At 44.4% G+C, this 20,265-nt stretch overlaps 1 protein-coding gene across 2 annotated transcripts in view; it reads left to right on the plus strand.

Moving 5' to 3' along the window:
- Positions 1-20,265, plus strand: part of LOC108248630 (serine/threonine-protein kinase Nek5) — a 33,214-nt gene that overhangs the window by 1,533 nt on the left and 11,416 nt on the right. The window contains exons 2-11 of one of the 2 annotated variants that reach the window (XM_017437522.3): positions 1,114-1,247; positions 1,453-1,549; positions 1,635-1,732; positions 2,742-2,825; positions 5,189-5,259; positions 10,743-10,829; positions 12,650-12,704; positions 14,439-14,552; positions 16,702-16,788; positions 17,444-17,531. In XM_017437522.3, coding sequence (XP_017293011.1) covers positions 1,128-1,247; positions 1,453-1,549; positions 1,635-1,732; positions 2,742-2,825; positions 5,189-5,259; positions 10,743-10,829; positions 12,650-12,704; positions 14,439-14,552; positions 16,702-16,788; positions 17,444-17,531 — 901 coding nt within the window. In that variant the 5' untranslated portion in view covers positions 1,114-1,127. Of the gene's footprint in view, positions 1-1,113; positions 1,248-1,452; positions 1,550-1,634; positions 1,740-2,741; positions 2,826-5,188; positions 5,260-10,742; positions 10,830-12,649; positions 12,705-14,438; positions 14,553-16,701; positions 16,789-17,443; positions 17,532-20,265 lie in introns of those variants that run through there. The other variant, XM_025010914.2, reaches the window with a different exon arrangement.

Consider the following 20,265-nt stretch of genomic DNA (forward strand, 5'->3'; position numbering starts at 1 on the left):
GATTAAAATACTGTTAAGCGAGACTTTAGTTTTGTTCACCTCAACACTGCATAAATAACAACGCAGTGTTCATTTATATATTGAACGATAATATATTTAAATATATTCACTTACACTCATCGTTTCAAATGCTGTAACATCCTCATTAACTTCTTACTAACATAAAATATGTAAACATTTTTGACATGAAATATCTGCTGAACTTGTCCTCTGGCACAAAAAAGGGAAACACATCTGAGAAAAGTAGACTTGTCATAAGATATTTATCTTTAGTTTGAAGGTTTCATTCTCTTTTGCTCTTCGGTTAATTTTTCTAAAACTAATTAAAGGTACTCGTTTCAATCAAGGAAATTAAACATAAAAATATTGTCCTGAACTATATCAAAAGTGCAGTCTGATAGAGTTTCCCAGATATATTGATATGTAATTCTAAAATGTGGGTCCACACTTAATGTAAACAAAGCAATTGGTTAAATCTGTCAAGAGCTTACTTGAATACTTTACTCAACAAATCTAATCATAAATACATTCAAACATATCAGACTTTCCAAACTTTTTCATCTCAAACAGCTTTTCTTTGGACGCCACCATTGTTGACCTGTTTTCAGTCGTTTCACCTGTTCCTGTAGGTAAACAAATGCATGTGGTAGTTGGCAGCTGTTCACACATTTACTTACAAATGTTTAATTTAAGGACACGTTACCCATCAATATGAATAAAAAAGTCCAGATTTTGTTTCTTACTTTATGATTTATTTATTTTTGACTGGTCTTCATGACATTGCAGTGAGCACCTTTAATGCCTCTCTGAAGTGTTTTTATATTTTTTAAAGTTTCCTGGTTTGAAAAGGCATCAGAAAATGTCCTTTTAGATTCTAAGGAAAAGTCACTGGCTCATCACTGTTTTCTAAGATTGTGCAGACTAAACAACACACACAGAGTACTCCGTAGACCACTCAATAACTTAACCCTGATCAGTGCTAAAACCAAAGAGAATGATGGTAAACATTACTTGATATAAAATAAACTGACAATAACAAATAATGTGCAGCTTCTGTAAGTTTCTGTTGCAGCTGCTAAAGCTTGTGTGATCTTCTTGTGTTGTGTGCCGCAGGCCGTTGAGGTGTTATGAACAATTATGAGGTTATCCGACAGATTGGAGAGGGTGCATTTGGGAGAGCCTTACTGGTCCGGGACAAGAGGGGTGGAGACGGGCAGTGTGTGGTGAAACAGGTCAGCTTCAGGAAGGTACGGCAGCATGACACTGTCTGCACGACACAAGAGAAATACTATGTTGAGTAAATTTACTTTTCATTTTCAAGACAGGAAATAATAAAGCCACAGAACACTGTAGGATGAAATGCATTGTTGTTTTATTTATCGACCTGTTACTATTGAAGGATGTTCACATTCATTTTGGTGCTGCTGGCTTAGAAGTACGTTTGTCGCCCAGATGTCAGTGAAAGAAAAAGAAGCCTCCGGTAAAGAGGTGACGCTGCTGTCGAAGATGAATCACCCAAACATTGTTTCTTTCATCACATCATTTCAAGGTGAAAGACTGAACCCCTGTCTGGGTCCGGAAGCTTGCTGATGAGTTTCTGTCACGTTAACTGTGTTTCCTGCGTCTCTGCACAGAGAGGGGCAGCTTGTATATAGTGATGGAGTTCTGTGATGGAGGAGATCTGCTGAAGAAGATCAACATGCAGAGAGGAGTTCCCTTCTCTGAGGAGCAGGTATCCAGTAAGAAAACACTATTTAAAACAGCGGCTCTTAAACTTTTCATGTCATGCCCCCTCTTTGAAGGAAGAAGGTTTCCCAGGCTCCAAAAACTAAAACAAAATTAGTTAAGTTTAAATAGAATCAGACAAAAGAAATTTAAAAAAAGCCTTGTGTGAATAAAAGTGTGAAGTAGTTTTTGTTATAGTTTGTCTTTAGGCTGCTTCTTTGAGCTGAACTTTTACAAAATAAAGAACAATCAAATCTAAACTGCGCCTCTGCCCTGGCACCTTTAAGATAGAAAGTAAAGAAATAACATTTTCAATGAATGAAGGAATGAATCTGCTTAAATTTCCAACCGGATTTAAAAACTCAAGCCAGTTCAGTAGGTGAAGTTAAACACTGTCTGGAACCCAGTTCAAAGGCTGGCAATAGTTTGACAGATAATGATACATTTACATAAGTAGTGGAAGCACAAGCAGGAATACTTAAAGAGTTAAAGTTTTACCAAAATTTGTTTCAAAATGTGCAAGGTTATTAAAATGCTGAAGTAAGTTCAAAATTGGAGAACTTTTGAACATTTCTTTTAAATGCTGTAAAAGTATCTGTTTTTTTGTAAACTTCTAGTATAGCACAGGCATCAATCAAAATAGTAGAAAAATTTGAAAAACTAAAGTTAAAAAGTGCAAGCTTTAAGTAATGTTTAAATAGCTTAAAATTCTTTATTCACATTCAGTAAATTCAGAACAGTATTGATTAGTTAGTCTAAACTGAAGTCAGCTCTATAGGTGTACTTACGTGCAGATGTATTTAAAAAAAGAAGTGTAGTAGTACTGTCGCCTTTCATGCCAGAATTTTAAACTACGATCATCTTATGTTCAGGAACAATGGAGTTGAAGCCATTTTCACCAACCCCAGCAGTGTTAAAATTTGACTCATATGAGTGTTGATTTTAACACTGTAATTTAGAGCTGATTTATTCTTTATATATGTGACGGCAAGTAAACTGAGCTTCATGTTTCCCAGATTGTGGACTGGTTCGTTCAGATCTGCCTGGGTCTCAAACACATCCATGACAGGAAGATTCTTCACAGAGACATCAAGGCTCAGGTACCTGACCCTCCTCACAGCCGCTCACTGCCAGCTAAGTCACTGTGCCAACCTTCAGGTCTGTCTTCAAGTAGACTTGAGGTGAAAAACACATCATCACTGACAGCAAATAGCTGTTTTTTTTCTTGTACTTTTTCTTGTTTCATTAGTCTTTTAAGCACCTATTCTTTAGCAGAGTAGGTAATTCAGTTATTTGAGTCAGGTGTGTTGGAGCAGAGAAACATCTAAAACCTATAGAGCAGTGGGTCACGAGGACCAGGGCTAAGGGCCTCTGCTGTAAACTATTGGTGAAAATGTCTGTTAGCAAAGAATCTCATGTTACACAGTATAAATTTCATGTGCACCAGTAAAATTTCTTGATCACATTTCAGATAATTATATTCAAAAAGCAAAAGATAACCATTCCAGCATAAAGACACTCAGCATTCTCTGATGAAACATTTTAAAACTAATATCTAATATCACCCTTTTTTATCTGAAGGCTTTTGGGACTGAGACCCAACATTGTCTCACAGGAGAGGGTAAATGGTCCCAAGTGGGGTACTTATGGGGTATTTTCATCAGTACATACCGGGTACTTTTGTTATTACGTACAGGGTAATGACAGGGTATTTACAGGGGTAAATGCAGGATACTTACAATGAAATTACAGGGTAATTATGGGGTACTAGAAGGACACAAAGGGTACTTACAGCGTATATACAGGATACTTACAGGCACTTTAAGAGTAGTTAAAAGTACATAAAGGACAATTACAAGGTATGCATTGGGATATTTACAAGTACTTACAGGGTACTTATGGAGATACAAACAGGGTAATTGCAGAGTATTTACAAGATACGTACTTATGTGGGGTACTCACATGGCAATTACAGGGTAACTAGAGGATACTTATGGGGGTACCTACAGGGTACATATAGAGGTACTTACAAAGTACCTTTAGCATTTGGACTGTTTTATGAAGTGACTTGTTACCCTGTGCTGCGCTCCACTATGACTTTATGTCTAACAACGCCCCTTCTAATGATTATATCTTCAGGTGTTTAATTGCTAATAAACATTTGGTGTAACCTAGAATTGATTAAATTTACACTTTACACTTTGAGGGGTGGGGGGAGTATGCACTAACGTAAAACATTTCAGTCTGTGATGTGTGACATTATAAGGAAATGAAAGCGTTTATTACTAAACAGAATTAATTACTTTACAGTGGGCTGCAGAAGTGCTCACCCTTTTGGTATTTAATCTGTTTAAATGCCTTAGAACTTGTATTTTAAATTAAGTTTCACTTTGATTTTAAGTAATGGGCCTACACAAAATACTCCAGATTAATTTCATTAAAACTGGAAAAATAACTTTCTTAGTTTCTCTTATAAAAACTTACTGAAAAGTAGTCTGTGCTTATGTAGTCACCGCCTTTACTTTGGAGCCCAAACCATTTCATTCAGAAGCCACATAACTAGTTAAACAAGATCCATCTGTGAGCAGTGCTTGGTCAGATGATCTCAGTATACATACAGCTGCTCTGACAGCCACTAGAATCAACACCAGTGTATCACCTCTGAGGACTGTGGGCCTTCCACCAAGCAAGTGACAGCATAAAGACAAGGGACTCTCTACACAGGTCAGAATCAAAGTTGTGGAAAAGTACAGATCAGGGTTGGAGTATAAACATGTCAAAAACCCTGAACACGCCACTGGTTTGAGGAGAACCAGTTTAAAGTCCTGAATTGGTCCAGATCGTTGGACACAAGCAGACCCCATCCAACCTGAAGGAGCACCAGATGGCCCAAGATCAAGGAGCTGAACCCGAAGAGACCTGATTCTGGAACTGCTGCAGAAGGTCTTTGGGGAGGTCAATAGATATGCACACTCAGCCTTCCTGTATTTTCTCTTATTCATTGTTTGTTTTACAATAACAATATTTTGCATCTTCAAAGTGGTAGTTTTGTAAGTCCAAACATACAAACCTCCCAAAACTCCTCCTAAATTACAGGTTGTAAAGCAACAAAACAGAGAGAACACTAAGGGGGTTAATACTTTGCAACCCACTGTGCCTGAGCTTTAAAATCCACAGAATGTACACTATGTATTCCTTCTATAAACATAATCATGTTAAGGAACATTATTGCTACAAAGATAAGTTTCCTAATTAACCAGCATTATCATTACAGAGCTCTCTGAAGTGTTCTGGGATCAGCTTTTTCCCTGAACAAAGAGCACGCTGTGTGCCAGCTCCCAGAATATCACCACAAGACTGGGATTCTGTTCACTTCCATCAATCATACTGTATCTGTTTCCTCACACACACATGCACGCACACACCCACACAAGATATAATTCCTGCTCTCCCTCTGCTCTAGAATATCTTCCTCACCAAAGGAGGGATGAAAGCAAAGTTGGGAGACTTTGGAATTGCAAGAATGTTGAATAAGTAAGTCAGTGTCATCTTCACACACACACACACAGTGCAGCTGTTTGTCACTGAGTTCTCTGTAACACATAGAAGATCTCTAAACACTGATTATCAATCTGCTCTCTGTCAACACGGATGTTTAACTCATGGTTGTAGAAACAGAAGTCGGCTGATACTGTTTAACTGCAACAAGCAGTGTAAGAGCACAGAACTTTTCTTTAATCTTTACAAAGGGCCTGGTACCCCATACTCCCGGAGCACCCCCCCCCACGATTCCCCAAGGGACACGGTCGAACGCCTTCTCCAAGTCCACAAAACACATGTAGACTGTTTGGGCGAACTCCCATGTACCCTCAAGAACCCTGCAGAGGGTATAGAGCTGGTCCAGTGTTCCACGACCAGGACAAAAACCACACTGCTCTTCCTGAATCCGAGGTTCGACTATCTGACGTACCCTCCTCTCCAGAACCCCCGAATAGACCTTACCAGGGAGGCTAAAGAGTGTGATCCCTCTGTAGTTGGAACACACTCTCCGGTCCCCCTTTTTGAATAAGGGGACCACCACCCCGGTCTGCCAATCCAGGGGAACTGCCTCCGATGTCCACGCAATATTGCAGAGTCGCGTTAACCAACACAACCCTACAACATCCAGAGCCTTAAGGAACTGTGGCCGAATCTCATCCACCCCCGGAGCCCTGCCACTGAGGAGCTTTTCAACCACCTCGGTGACCTCAGCACTAGAGATTGGAGAGCCTTCCTGACTGCCAGTGGCAGTAAACAAAGTGGATGACTTATGCCAACGATGTCACGAGGAACGCAGTACTCACCCCCCTCTCAGGAGGTAGATGAAGCCAGAGGCAGAATTGCTGAAGCCAGCGCAGATTTGTGTGCTACGTTGAGGGGGTAGAATCGTGCAAACGTGCATGGTGTCGCCCATGATGCCGCTGCACAGATCTCTGTTAGTGGTACCCCCTTCATTGCCGCCCAGGATGCGGACACGCTCCTGGTAGAGTGGCACCTAACCCCCGAGGGGGCAGCAGCCCCCGCAGATTCATAAGCCAGCGCAATGGCATCGACGACCCAATGCGACAGCTTGTGCTTCGAAAGGGCCCACCCCTTGTTCTGTCCCCCATGACAGACAAACAGCTGGTCTGATCGCCGAATAGCATCCGTAGCGACAATGTACAGCCGCAATGCCCGAACTGGGCACAGCGTGTTCGCCAACCTCTGTTCCTCGGACTGGAAAGGGGGAGGGAAGTAAGCCCCCAGTTCGATGGCCGTATTCACATAGCTTGGGGGCAGAACCTTAGGGAGAAAGGCGATGTTCGGCCACAGTGTCACCCCAGACCCATCTGCCTTCCAGCGCAGGCAAGTAGGGGTGATGGCAAGAGCATGGAGCTCACTGACCTGCTTAGCTGTTGTTATTGCCAACAGGAAGGACGTTTTGAGGGACACTAGTTTTAGTGGAGCCGCACACATGGGCTCGAAAGGTGGCCGGCTTAGGGCCTTCAACACCAGTGGGAGGTCCCATGCTCCCACTCGCCTGCCATCAATGCCTCTGTGGCTGGCTGAAATGGCTGACAAGTGCACCTTCAGGGTTGATGCCGCCCGTCCAGCATCGAACAGACCCTGCAGGTACCTCAGGATGTCATGTAGGGAACACCAAACTGGGTCAACCCCCTTGAGCCTGCACCACGCCGAGAAACAGCGCCAGCAATGGGCATAAACCCTCATCTTAGACGGAGCCCTGGCACTGTGCAGGGTTTGCTGAATGGAAGGCTCCAGACCTGTCAGGGGCTGCCAGCACCCTTCAGTGGCCACACTGTGAGATGCATACGGCCTGGAGATGGGTGCCAAATCCTCCCCTCCATCTGAGACAACAGGTCTGCCCTGACCGGAAATCGCCACGGCTCCCCATCCAGCAGACTGAGAAGAAGTGGAAACCAGACCCTCATGGGCAACTCGGGGGGCCACCAAGAGAACCCTCATGGTCCCTGACCTCACTCGGTAGAGAGTGGGCAGAAGCAGTGGAAATGGGTGAAAGGCATACAGCAGACCGGCTGGCCATCCATTCGCGAGGGCATCCATCCCCATCGGGGCGCTGGTCTCTGCCAGGGAAAACCACAAGGGGCAATGTGTACTGCTCCTCGAGGCAAAGAGATCGGCCTGGGCCCTGCCAAACCGGCCCCATATCTGCCGAACCACCTGAGGATAGAGCCTCCATTCCCCTGGCGGGATAAGTAATCGGCCAGAGAGTTCCTCGTCCCCGGTAGGTGCATAGCCCTAACGGAAGCGAAGCGAGGGTATGCCCAGGTCCACAGCCTCCGGGCCTCCCTCAGGCACCGTACGACCTAACGACTGCCACACCGCCCCCCACCCCAGGGGCGATGCGTCTGTAATGACCACCTCCCGCCTTGCAGGGGTCGCGCCGAGGGAGACCCTGTGCCGCAGGTATGCTCTGCTCCGCCACCGACTGAGGAGCACTGCACAGCTGGGTGTAATCCGCACCTTGACCTGCCGGTGCCGCCGGGGGTCAATGTGGAGGTTGTTGAGCCATCTCTGCAAGGGTGAAGCAGCCCCAGGGGAGTCAAAGCTGAGGCTGCGACCAGCATCCCCAGCAGTCTCAGCCACAGCTGGAGTGGAGGTGCTGCCCCGATGTGAAAGGACTGGAGTAGGAACTGAATCCTGTCCACCCTGTCCGTAGTCAGACGGGCCCGCATGGCCACTGAATCCGGGGCCATGCCCAGAAAGACCACCTGCTGGGTTGGGATCAGCGAACTCTTCTGCCGATTCACTGCGATCCCTAGCGCTTCGACATGGGCCAGGACCTTCAACGTTGCCTGCTCTGCCTCTTGAAAGGAGGGGGCGCAGAGGAGCCAGTCGTCGAGATATGGCAGGACTTTTAACCCCGACAGACACAGGGGGCTTAAGACTGCCCTCATGCACCTCGTGAAGATTGGAGGGGCTAAGGAGAGCCAAAACGTCAGGACTGCAAACTCGTAGGCCACGCCGTGAAAGGCAAACCGCAGGTACCAGCTGAAAAGGCAGGACCTTCAGAAATTGGTTCAACCCCCTGAGATCCAGCACTGCCTGAAGGGAGCCATCTTTCTTCGGAATGAGGAAGTAGGTCGAGTTGAACCCACCGGCCAGTAAAGGCGGTGGAACCAATACTATGGCCTTTTTGTCCAGGAGGGTCTCTATTTCCTGCAGCAGAACCGCAGTTCGCGCAGGATCTGTGACCAAGGTCAACTTGACCCCCGATGGGGGTGGGGGCAGACGGCGGAACTACAACCTGTACCCTTGGGACATGGTAACTAACACCCACGCGTCTGCGCAGTGGACCTTCCAATAGGCCAGGTGCTGCCGTGAAAACCTCTCTGCTGTCGGCCTGCAGCCCTCAGGCTGCATTCTGCCGTCTATTCCGGCCGGTGGGGGGGCGCCGGCCTCTGTCCAGACCCGCCAGTGTCCCCCTAGGTACAGCCTGTTCCGCCCTGGGCTGATGCCAAGTTCCTGCCACAGTCTGGCTCTGCTGCCCAAACTGTGGACGAGTGGCGGCCCGAAATTGACGGTGCAGGTCTCGTACGTCCCGTCTTCGTGGTTGTGGAACGGGGGGTCCCATTGGCCCACCTCGACCACCCCCAGCCCCAGAGGCCTGACTGGACTGCCTACAGCGTTCCAGTGCCCTCTCGGCCTCTGGTCCAAACAGCTGGCCCGGGACTACCGGCAGCCTGCGCAAGCTCTGCCTACAGTGATCTGAGATGGGTGCCTGCGCCAACCAGACCTGGAGCCGGGTGACCACTAGGGTGGACAGCAGGCGACCCAACTCCCTGGACATAAGCCCAAAGGCCTAAAGGGCCGCGTCGTTAGTATCCCCCAGTGCTTCTCCCGCCACGCCCGGCTGCAGCATCTGGGATTGAGCCAGGAGGAGAATCGAGAGGGAATTGCCAATACGTGCCATACGGGCCGCAGCGTCGTATGCTCAGCACAAAAGGCCGTCTGTCACCCGACACTGGGCGCTCGGACAGCGGACCTTCTCCTTCAGCGCCTCATCTGGGGAAAGGACCAATGACGCGATGCAGTGATCCACGGGGGGCATGCGGCCTAGACCATGATCCCCGGGGTTGCGCATGGACGCCAGAGTCCGTGCGTCCCTACCATTGTGGGAAAAGCTCCTAGGATCCCTCCAGCAGCGCTGGAGTTCCTCCAAGAAGGCCGGAGATGGTGAGACCTCAAACGGAGGGGCCGCCGGAGCCCGGCGAAAAAAGGGGTTTCCCTTGGGACGGGCAGCTGGGGCATCGTCCAGACCGACTCCGGCCAACGCATGTCAAAATGATTGCCCGCAGTGGGCCTGGTTCCTCCCCTGGTTCAGAGCTAACTGAACTCCTGTGGGAGTTTCCCGAACCATCATTCACCTCCATATTCGGGGGCTCCACCTCCGGAGTCCAGGGCCTCTGCTCCGCAAGAGACTGAAACTCAGAATTGGAGGCCCTCACGGAGAATCTGTCGTCGTCCAGATCCTCTCCTGACTCCCAGGCTGCTGCCGGGAAAACCGGCACAGGGTCTGGAGCTTTTAGTAGGGCCTTGAGCTGCTCCACCTCGGCCCTTAAAGAGTCAACCTCTTCCCGGGATGGGCGCGCCAGCCAAGGCCTCTTCCTCAGCGGGCTGCGGTGCTCATCCGTTGACGCATCCCCCCGCCTCCCGGGGCACGGTTGAGGCACTGCTGAGGGTGGCCGCTCTGCCACCAACAGTAGATCTTCTACCTGCCGTAGCCTCTCACCGACAATGGCAAAATACTGCAGTTCATGCATGGATGGGTCAGTCAGAGCCTCCCTCAGATGACCCACGCCCAGGCACTTGGGACACAGGTCATAGCCGTCCTCCACCTGGAGAGGGGCCCCACACGCGGAGCACACCAGCATCTTGACCACGGACGTGGCAAATGTGGGCAGGCCCCGAACTGGGCAGGGTGGGCGAGGACTTCAATAAAAACTAAAGAACGCGATCACCTCCACACCTACGCGTGTGCGTCAGCCAGGTAACGTAAGCAAACACTTCAATAAACGCTGAAGCGCGCGTTCAGACTCGGCGTGTGTAAATATGGGCGCTCGCTGGGCAATCCGAACGAGAACTGTGCAGACACAGAACGCGGTCAGAACCTCCAGCTATCACTCACCTTTCTTTCACTTTTTTCTACTTGCAACCCATCGCCTTGACCGCCAGACCGGGGGGCAAACCCAGGTGAGCTATGTGTCACGTGCGTGACTTTGTTTACATTAATTCTCGACCTGTGCAGAGCGCGAGGAGACATATCAACTTTGTTTACTGCCACTGGCAGTCAGGAAGGAATGAAACAGAACCAAACCCAAAGGAGACCAGAACACAAACATCAAACATAGGGGAACAAACAAAACCAAATCCTAACAATCCACAGTTTATTTGAGGATTTACTTTATTTCCATGTTGCAGCCTGACTGAATATGTTGATTTGTTAAACTGTGCAGCACCATGGAGCTGGTCAGGACCTGTGTCGGGACACCGTACTACCTCTCACCAGAGATCTGTGAGAGTCAGCCCTACAACAACAAGACGTACGTTTGTGTGCTCATATTCCCTATTTTCTTCTGTGAATTCAGTTTTACATTAATTAATTTTTCTGTTTTTTCATTTGTTGGTCTTCTTGTGATGCAGCAACAGTATCATCTATAACAAACCAGCTCAAGAGATTCTGGTTTGGTCAAAAGGTAGATGCTGTATAGGTGCTATATAAGTACAGTCCATTTACCATTTTTATTTTTGAGTGTAACTGCAGCTTAATCTTTGCATTCACAAGCTGAGACACTCCATGAAGTTAGTTTCAATGTTTCGAGTTTGTATTTTCAAACTGTTGATCATCACAAAGTGTCTCCAGCATTATGCATTTTTTAAAGTCTTTGTTAAAACTTATAAATTCGGTCCAGATAAACATGTTTTTATTTGCCCAGATTCCTACAGAAGACTGAAGACTGTTTAAAGTTTCTTCTTTCATTTTGGTGACATCCTCAGACATGTTTTTACAAAGGGGATTTTTGGACTTCTCTGCAGAAATTTTAATTTTTTTTTTTATAAATTTCATTTTCGAAATAAATGTTTAAACCATCTAAGTAATTAATGAAGTATAGGTTTCTAACTAAGACTATTAGATACACTCAGTTCTTTAAAAATAGACCTTATAAAAGTCTTTACTTTTTATATTTGAAGCCTTTTAAACTAATAAACTAATGAAACTTTGGCAGTTGTATCCTATAAAAAGTTTCCTGTAGCTCTCAAAACATTTTTATGACCACCACAATATAGGAGATTAATGAAAAACCTCTTTTTTTACCAACAAATTGGATGGTTACTCTTATTTGTCACATATGAATGTTTTCATTGGATGAAGGTTTTCTGTCTGTAACCTTTAGTTTAGAGTGTTTTGACACCATGTCAGTGTGATGTCTGCTGGTGTACAGAAACCTGTCGACTGCAGTTGAAGCATTTTCGAATGAAATAAGTGAGACTCAAAGTGTGCAAGCAAATTTAGACACTTAAAATGTTTAATTGGATCATGTACCAGCTGCTGCTGCTGATGATGATAACAACAACAACAATAATAATAATAATAACAATAATGTCATGATCTGTTTGATCTGAAGTACATTCAGAGGGTTCAGTAAAATGTAGAAACACATTTATTTTAGCTGAAAACAGATTCATGCAAACTTCTCAAACTAAAGTTTCTCCTTTGTGGATCATTGATATGCTCTGGAGTGTTATTTTGATGCAGCTGGGGTCAGATGTGTTTCCTCCTTCCCACGCTCACACAGACATGTTTTTTTAAAATATCTAGGACATTAATTAGCAGGGGTTTTATTGGAAACCCTAAATTTGACTTAAAGTTGTCTTCAAACTTTTAAACTCTTGAACAGTTTCCTCCCAGCTTTGTAAAATGTGTATTTTCTCAAAGTATAAACCTTTATTATGTCCTCACAAAGAGTCCAAGAGCATAAACACTCACCCACATATTTGATTCTGAGCAAAGAGAGCAAACAACAGAACATTTTTACAGGACTTTTCTGTCAGTGCTGTGCTCTGTTGAGCAATTTCACTGCTTTTAATTTCATGATTTTTTTTTCTTCTTTTATCAGGTTTAGAACTGTAGCTCATGGTTTCAGCATTCTGTCAAAACAGGAAACATATCATGTTACATAAGATGTAAGGAATGTGGTGTTTATGATGATGTCAACAACCCACCCTGATTTTGTTGGACCAAAGAACCTCAGTGCTGACTGAGACAGACATTTGGTGGATGATGTAATTTAAAATCAGGTGCATGTCTATAAAATTGATCTATTTAGATAAATTTCTGTTTGTGTGTGTATTTTCTCTGCAGGGATATCTGGGGTCTGGGTTGTGTCCTGTATGAACTCTGCTGCCTGAAGCATCCAGTAAGCTGCACCCCAAGTCACCCATCACACACACACCTGTACTAACACTGAACTAATGCTTACTAACATTGATGCTAGTCAGTGTTAGCTGAATGAGTCACACTTGACTAATGTTACCCAATTGCATTATCTTAGTTCCACTCACACACTCTGTCTTTATGGGTGAAAAATAAGTTGTGACAAATGAAAGTTATCTACAGAACATCAGTTACATAAACAGTGCTAAATAAATAATCTTGATTTAATTTTGATAACATACACTCTACTTTTCCCCTGAAATTTAAGTCTTCAAACTTATGAAAAACTGTTTGGTAGTACAATGTTACCTTCACATGTGAAAATGACACTTCAGCATTTTCTTTACTCATTCTTCCCATGCATAAAGTGAAAAATAGCTTTAAAATACTCTCACTGACAAAAACATTCAAGTTTCATTATTTAGTTCACATGCTACCAGTGACTTAGAACAGCACCAGAGGACACAAGTAACGGCATCACAAATGTAGCAACAGTGTTATCAGACAGTTGCCAGAGCATCCAACAATCAGTCAAAACAGTGAGTGAAGATCAGCAGACACAAAGGATGCCTCATATATGCATTAGACAACATAACCAGCACCCAATGGAGTTTGATAGGGGTCACATTGTGAGTTTGCATGAGGCTGGGTGATGATGTTGTGCAACTGTTAAGCATGTGGGGCACATGGATGCCACACTGGCCTAATGTTGGAACCGATGGTACATGAGGGACCCAGTCATGTCACAAAGGTTCCAGTCACCCAAGACAGACTGCACCCAGAGAGGGTTGTTGTTGTGCATCAGGAATTACAGAAGCCCATGACTTCTGTCACTGGACTAAGATATTGGACCCTTTACAACCCCCAGTGTCATCCTGCACCATGTTTCAAAGCCTGGCAGCAGCTTGACTATTGGTTCACTATCTCATGTGTTGGCTGCCATCAATACCAGAACAGAAATGACTGCATTTGAAGTTGTGCCATAACTGAGAAGCACAGCCAGATGACGAGTAGTGTTGTATGATATATTCAGTGATGAATCTTGGTTCTGCATTTCCATGAATGACCATCATGTGTGTGTATCATGGTGCTGAGGGAAGAGATATAATCCTGCTAATGTTGTAGTGAGACACCACTGTTACTTCTGGTATCATGATGTCAGTACCCACCAGGTGTGACCTAAAGTTGCCTTTGGGCGTGATTTGGGGGACCCTGATAAGCACAGCAGAAACATCAGTGACATGCTGCGTTCACGTCTTACCCCTCCTGACACTACACTGGTACGGTCTGTCAACAAAACAATGCCCATTCACATGACACTTGTTTTTTTAAACTGCGTGGGGCCATCCAAGTCCTTCTCCGAGCTGACATGTGTAGGATCAGCTCGGTTGCCAGCTCTGACCCATTGCCAATCTGCTTGATCTTGAAGGCCACTTACAACAGATAAAGGCCAACTTGTTGCAGAAGAGGATATGACTGTATTACTCTATTTGACACCAAATGACTGCTTGTATCCAAGCCCAAGTGGGTGCCACTCCTTACTGACACAGGATCACCAGTGCGCTCCTACTACCAACTTTGTTATCCATTTGATTTGATATTGTAATCATTATAATAGAGTCACTTGACTTTTCAGCACATGCAGTTTCATTTAAGTTCACCACTCTAAGTGTTGTTTTTAATTTTCTGTTACCTACATGTGTGTTTTCACCTGGAGTTTGAGGGCAGCAGCCTGCGGCAGCTGGTCAGTAAAATCTGCAGGGGGCGTTACACACCTGTATCCCTCCGCTACTCCCAAGACCTCCGCCAGCTGGTCACCCAACTCTTCAAGGTTTGAAACACTTCCGTGTCATTGTTTGCAGCATGTGAGCATATACACAGCTGGTATGAACAAAAACTGAACTTTGACTCAAATGTCAACATCCGTGTCAAAAAACAGAATTGAGCTGGTAATAGCTCAGTCATGTAAAGCCATTATTGTATTTGTATAGTTATTAGTTGACTGAGGCAGTTTACTCAAGTATTGTTTTAACTGTATACTGAACTTGCAAAGCTTTGCATAAAATTTGTATCAGAAAAATATTAGCTCATATATTCAGCTGCCTGTGTATTGTTTTCACTATAAAGCTGATAACCCTTCACCTACATTAAGCTTACAATGTTTAAATCTACTACAAATAACCACATCAGACAACCAGCAAAGAGAACAGAGTAGTTCAACATCTTTAGTCTAAGTCTGAGGTTTCTGAGTCACCTATAAGTTCACCATTTTACCAGTTCTCCGGTTTTCATTTCTGAATATTTAACTGACATGTCTCAGTTCATACTGTTATGAACACCTGAGATTCCTGATGGATTCATAGTGAATGAGAAGGTCACAGTGATTGTGTAACTGTGTTTAAGGCTTCACAAACAGTGAGTACAATTTTGTGTCCAATCTGTGGATCAAGGAACAGGTATTACAGGATTAAAGCTGTTCTTTCTTGTGAGGACTTTGGCAGCAGCAGCTTGGATTACTCCTAATTGAATTGTCCAAATATCAGAATGTTGCAAACTGTTTTAACAGCTGTTGAAGATCTCATCCTGAGCTCCACGTAGGAAAGACTCTGTTGTCCAAACTGCAGTCATCTGATCATTGCCACTTTCATGCTCATAGTTTTTACTTTTTTATAAAATTCTAATTTTTATCAGATTCTTACAAGCATATTTACACAAAACTCCTAAACAAGTAATAAAGAAGCAGGTTTTCATTCATTAATGCTAAACAAAAACAAAATGTATATGAACTAACATGAAAAACAGGATCCATCAGATGGCCCCTTCAAAGATGAAGCACAATTCAAAATGACATAATCTTCTCTCCAGTTTCCAGAGTTGTTGAAACTCCTACGTATTTCTTTTGTTTGGAATTATCATTGTAATGGTCTCGCTATGATGTCTTGTACCAAAACTAACTATCAGCCAAACTCCTTTCACACTAGTCAAGATTAATTGCTTCTTCCTTGGAGTGAAACTGCCAAAACACAAACAACTCAGGATAAGATCAGAGCAGCTAACAGAAGTGCTTTACATTCAGTTACATACATTAGAAGTACAACAACAATGCTACCTCAGAAAGATAAACAGTTTTAATACTCAGCTGTGCGCACACCGAAACTGGAGAACGTTGACCCTGTGTTGTTGCTGTTTTTTAAACTTATGGGGATTCTCCTGAGACTTCAGGAAGAGAGGCACAGTGGAAGAAATGCTCTGGATGCCGCGATTGTTGTACGTAGTAGGACAGCTGTTATCCGCCGGAGATTTTAGGCTTTACAGCGCCTTCAGGTGGAGGACAGACGGCTTAAATGTTGCAGGGTAAGCTAACGCTGTTGTTTATATTCCTACCGTTCGCTCTTTATGCTTGCATCTGGCCACACCCACGACCAATGAGTGAACAGGAGCTAAGCTTGCGCCACCCACGAAAGCAGAGCCGGCCCGGCTGGCCCTACTCCGAAGCAGAGACAAAAAAAGCTGGGACCGGCCTTGAAAAAATGCCAGTGGAAACACGTGCAAAGCAAGCCGAGTAGAGTGGAGCCAGGACCTTTAGAGCCGGTAGAAAAGGGGCATTAGAAATTAAATTTATAGCTTAAAAAAGTAGATTTTTGGAAATAAGGATGAACATTTAATCAGTCTGAAATGAAATGACCTTTTTAAAAAATAATAATAACCTGTTCTAACTGTTGTTATGATATGTAGGTGCGATGGTGGAGTATAGTTTGATCACTAATGTGCTACATTTAAGGTCGTTAGATTATTTTCTGTATTGTGTTGGATTACCTGTTTGTAAAAGCATAAATGTGGACACTGAACACAGACCAAGTCTTTATATGTTCAAAAGTAATACAGCTTTTATATGGGTTAGGGTGAGGGTTGAGTGGTGGTTTTCACTAATGTTGCAAACACACACACACACACACACACATACAAACTGTGTTTTGCAGGTCAGCCCTCGGGACCGTCCCTCAGTCAGCTCTGTCCTGCGACGTCCCTTCCTGGAGAAACACATCAGCAAACATATTAACTTTCAGGTAATAAATCTGATTGGTTTACTGATCATTTCAACAAACCATTATCAAAGTGATGGGATATTTTTCCTGTTGATACTGTTAATATTTGAAAATGGATTCAGGGACTTTCAAAACATTCAAATAACATTCAAATTTTGTTTGGAGTTGCAAAAAATGTGCTTAACAGTTTAAAAGATTGTTGGAGACTGATATATACAACAGAGTAATCATGGTATCTCAGCATAAAAAAACTGAAATTAATGTTTGATACTTTAGGATTACTTAAAGATTGTTGATAAAAAAAATTAAAAAATCAGTGTGGCCCCAAAACAGATCCCTGGGGAGTACCTTCAGCTACATGAAGGAAGCTAGAAGTCATGCTTTCTTTCAGTGTACTTTCACACACTTAGAGCAGAAGGCAGTCTCAGTCAGAGATCTTTGTCAAACTATTATAGACAAAAGAAATTAAATACCATAACAGTTATTTAGTATAAGTTACAGTACTAATAAGCTGTGTGTCCTATGTAGCAAAACCCTGATCAAATATTAAAGACAGGAGTGTTAAGGTTGTGCAGTTGTATGATCTGTATGATTATTATTTGCTTTCTTTACTGAGGGTCTTAAAGATGTTGGTGTGTGTGTGTGTGATGTTTGGTATGGTTTCCTGTGTTTGCAGGTGACACCGGAGGAATTTAACCATTCGATACCTCATCAGAACCGTGCTGCAGCAGCACCACAAGCTGCTAAAACAAAAACCACAGCTGGTAGCAGATAACACATACATATACAAAACCTCACAAACAGTGTCAGCAATCTTTCTTTATCAAGAACTGAATGTTTGAGCTCAGTTCTGTAATGTAAATTAGAACTAGATGCTTCTCTGCTGGTTTAACACTTACAGATAAGAGGCTAAACAGCAACTAAACTGAAGACCTAGAATTCCTTAACCTGAGTTATAGCCATTTTTGTTGGCTGTTTGATTAGATGTGGTGGCCATCTTAAATCAGACTGACTCCAAAAATGATTGAGTTGTAGACATTCATCCAATGATTCTAAATGTTTCATTAAAATCAATCCACTGGTTCATGAGATATTGTGCTAACAACCAGCCAGAGTTGACTCTAACAGTTAATGCAAAGCTTTTAAGAAAAAAGCTTGCTCAGACAACTATACTAGGTTTGAGCACAATTTTAAAAATGAATTACAGCCATTTTTGTGTTTTTTTTATTGTGAGTTAGCTGTGATGACCATCTTGAATTGATTAGACTTCATAAGTTAGTCAGTTGTAGCTGTACATCCAATGATTGCTTTCTACAGGTTTCATTAAAATCTGTTCAGTGATTCATGACATTTTGCTAACGGACAGACACACAAATGCATACACACAAAAAAAACGTAATGTTAAGCATATAACTACTGTTCCCTGAAGGAGAGGAACGAGGTACAACACGTACTATGGGATATCACGCCCCCGCGTGTCCTGGCTGAAGACACCTTTAATCACGCCTTTAGGCAAATGACGTGATGACGACAAGTGACAGGCCTACACTATGTAACCGTCCGTCATCACAGTCATTCCTCAGTTCAATAGCCACTCTTCACCGAGCCCGGCTGAGCATCAGGGCAGCCATGTGTTGTACCTCGTTCCTCTCCTTCAGGGAACAATAGTTATATGCATAACATTATGTTTCCTTTCAGTCGATTCACTCGGTACAACACATGTACTATGGGATGTATATAAACGACCCGCAGAGCAGCCATCAAACCTGGGTTAATACAGCACACTAGTGCGGCACCTTAGACCCAGCAGAAAGAACAGAGTGAGCCACAGAAGGGGCTGTCACATCCAAATGATAAAACCGAACAAATGTGTGTGGTGAGGACCAGCTGGCCGCAGCACAGATATCACTCACGGGTACACCTCTAAACAGAGCCCAGGATGTTCCTACACCCCTGGTGGAGTGTGCTTTCACACCATGCGGGATTGGGAGCCCCCTGCTGTTGTAAGCTAGAGAAATAGCTTCCACAATCCAGTGGGAGAGTCTCTGTCTAGACAGACCCTTGCCCTTGCCTGGGTTAGCAGCACACACAAACAGCTGATCACACAATCTCACGTCCCATGTGCGGTCAATGTAAATGTGCAGTGCACGTAAAGGACACAAGGAATGCAACCTCCTCTGCTCCTCAGATGCAAAATGAGGTGGGCAAAAGCTTGAGAGCTCAATAGTCATGGATCTGTAGTCTGAAGGTATGACCTTAGGGAGATACGCTGCGTTTGGTCACAGAATGACCTTGGAGTCATCAGGTGAAAACTGAATGCAGGAGGGATTCACTGACAAAGCATGGAGGTCTCCAACCCGCCTTGCAGTTGTCAGAGCAAGAAGCAGAGCAACCTTATATGAAAGAAACTTCATATCCACTGATTCCAAAGGTTCAAATGGAGGATCACAGAGAGCCTCAAGAATCACAGTAAGGTCCCAGGGAGGGACACTGGGTTTATTCACAGGTCTCAGTCTACAGACCCATTTTAAAAAACGCACAGCCAGGGGATGAGCTCCTGGCGTGACCCCATTGAAACCAACATGGCAGGCAGAAATAGCTGCTTTCATTGTGGAAAAAGAGAGCCCTTTATCCAACAGCTCCTGCAGGAATGTTAAAACATCCACCATTGAGCACTGATGGGACAATGTGCTTGACTTCACACCGCTGCTCAAAGGCTCGCCACTTGTAGGCATAAAAGCCTCTAGTAGAGGATGCCCCTGCCCTCTGGATTGTCGCCACTACAGCGGAGGGGAGGCCTTTAGCTAACAAGTTGGTCCTCTCAGCAGGTAGGCATGCAGGTTCCACAGCTCTGGGTGTGGATGAAGAATCTCCCCTCCTGCCTGAGTGAGGAGATCCCGATGGACAGGGAGTTGCCAGGGCTCTGCTGCCAGCAGGCTGATTATCTCGGCATACCATGACTTTGCTGGCCATCGGGGTGCCACCAAAATCAGAGACAAACCCTGTCTGCGCACCCTCTCTAGTACAGGCAGTACCATTTCCACTGGATTGTGGATCGTCTGGAAATGCAGTTTGCATCCCAACTGAAACAGAGTGAGGCAGCGGTGAAATGCAGCAACTCTGTGTTCTGAGAGACGAGCTCTGCTCAACAGGTAGCATATTTCCAGCCCGAGAAATGGAAACTGCTGACTCGGAGTCAGCGAGCTTTTCTGAAAATTCTTTTTTCTCTGAGGGGAGCTAACACCGCCTCTACACATTTTGTGAAGGTGTGAGGCGCGAGAGACAGTCTGAAGGGCAGTACTACGTACTCGTAAGCTAGGCCCTCGAAAGCGAACCTCAGAAACTGTCTGTGGTCCGGGTGTATCGCTACATGAAAGTAAGTGTCTGTCAGATCAATTGTTGCAAACCAATCGCCCGGCCTGACAGCATTAAGAAGATGTTTGAGTGTTAGCATTTTGAATTTGTACGTTCGTAGGTACTTGTTTAACACTCTCAAGT

Source organism: Kryptolebias marmoratus, linkage group LG6 (genome assembly GCF_001649575.2).
Source record: "Kryptolebias marmoratus isolate JLee-2015 linkage group LG6, ASM164957v2, whole genome shotgun sequence".
Taxonomy (NCBI): domain Eukaryota; kingdom Metazoa; phylum Chordata; class Actinopteri; order Cyprinodontiformes; family Rivulidae; genus Kryptolebias; species Kryptolebias marmoratus.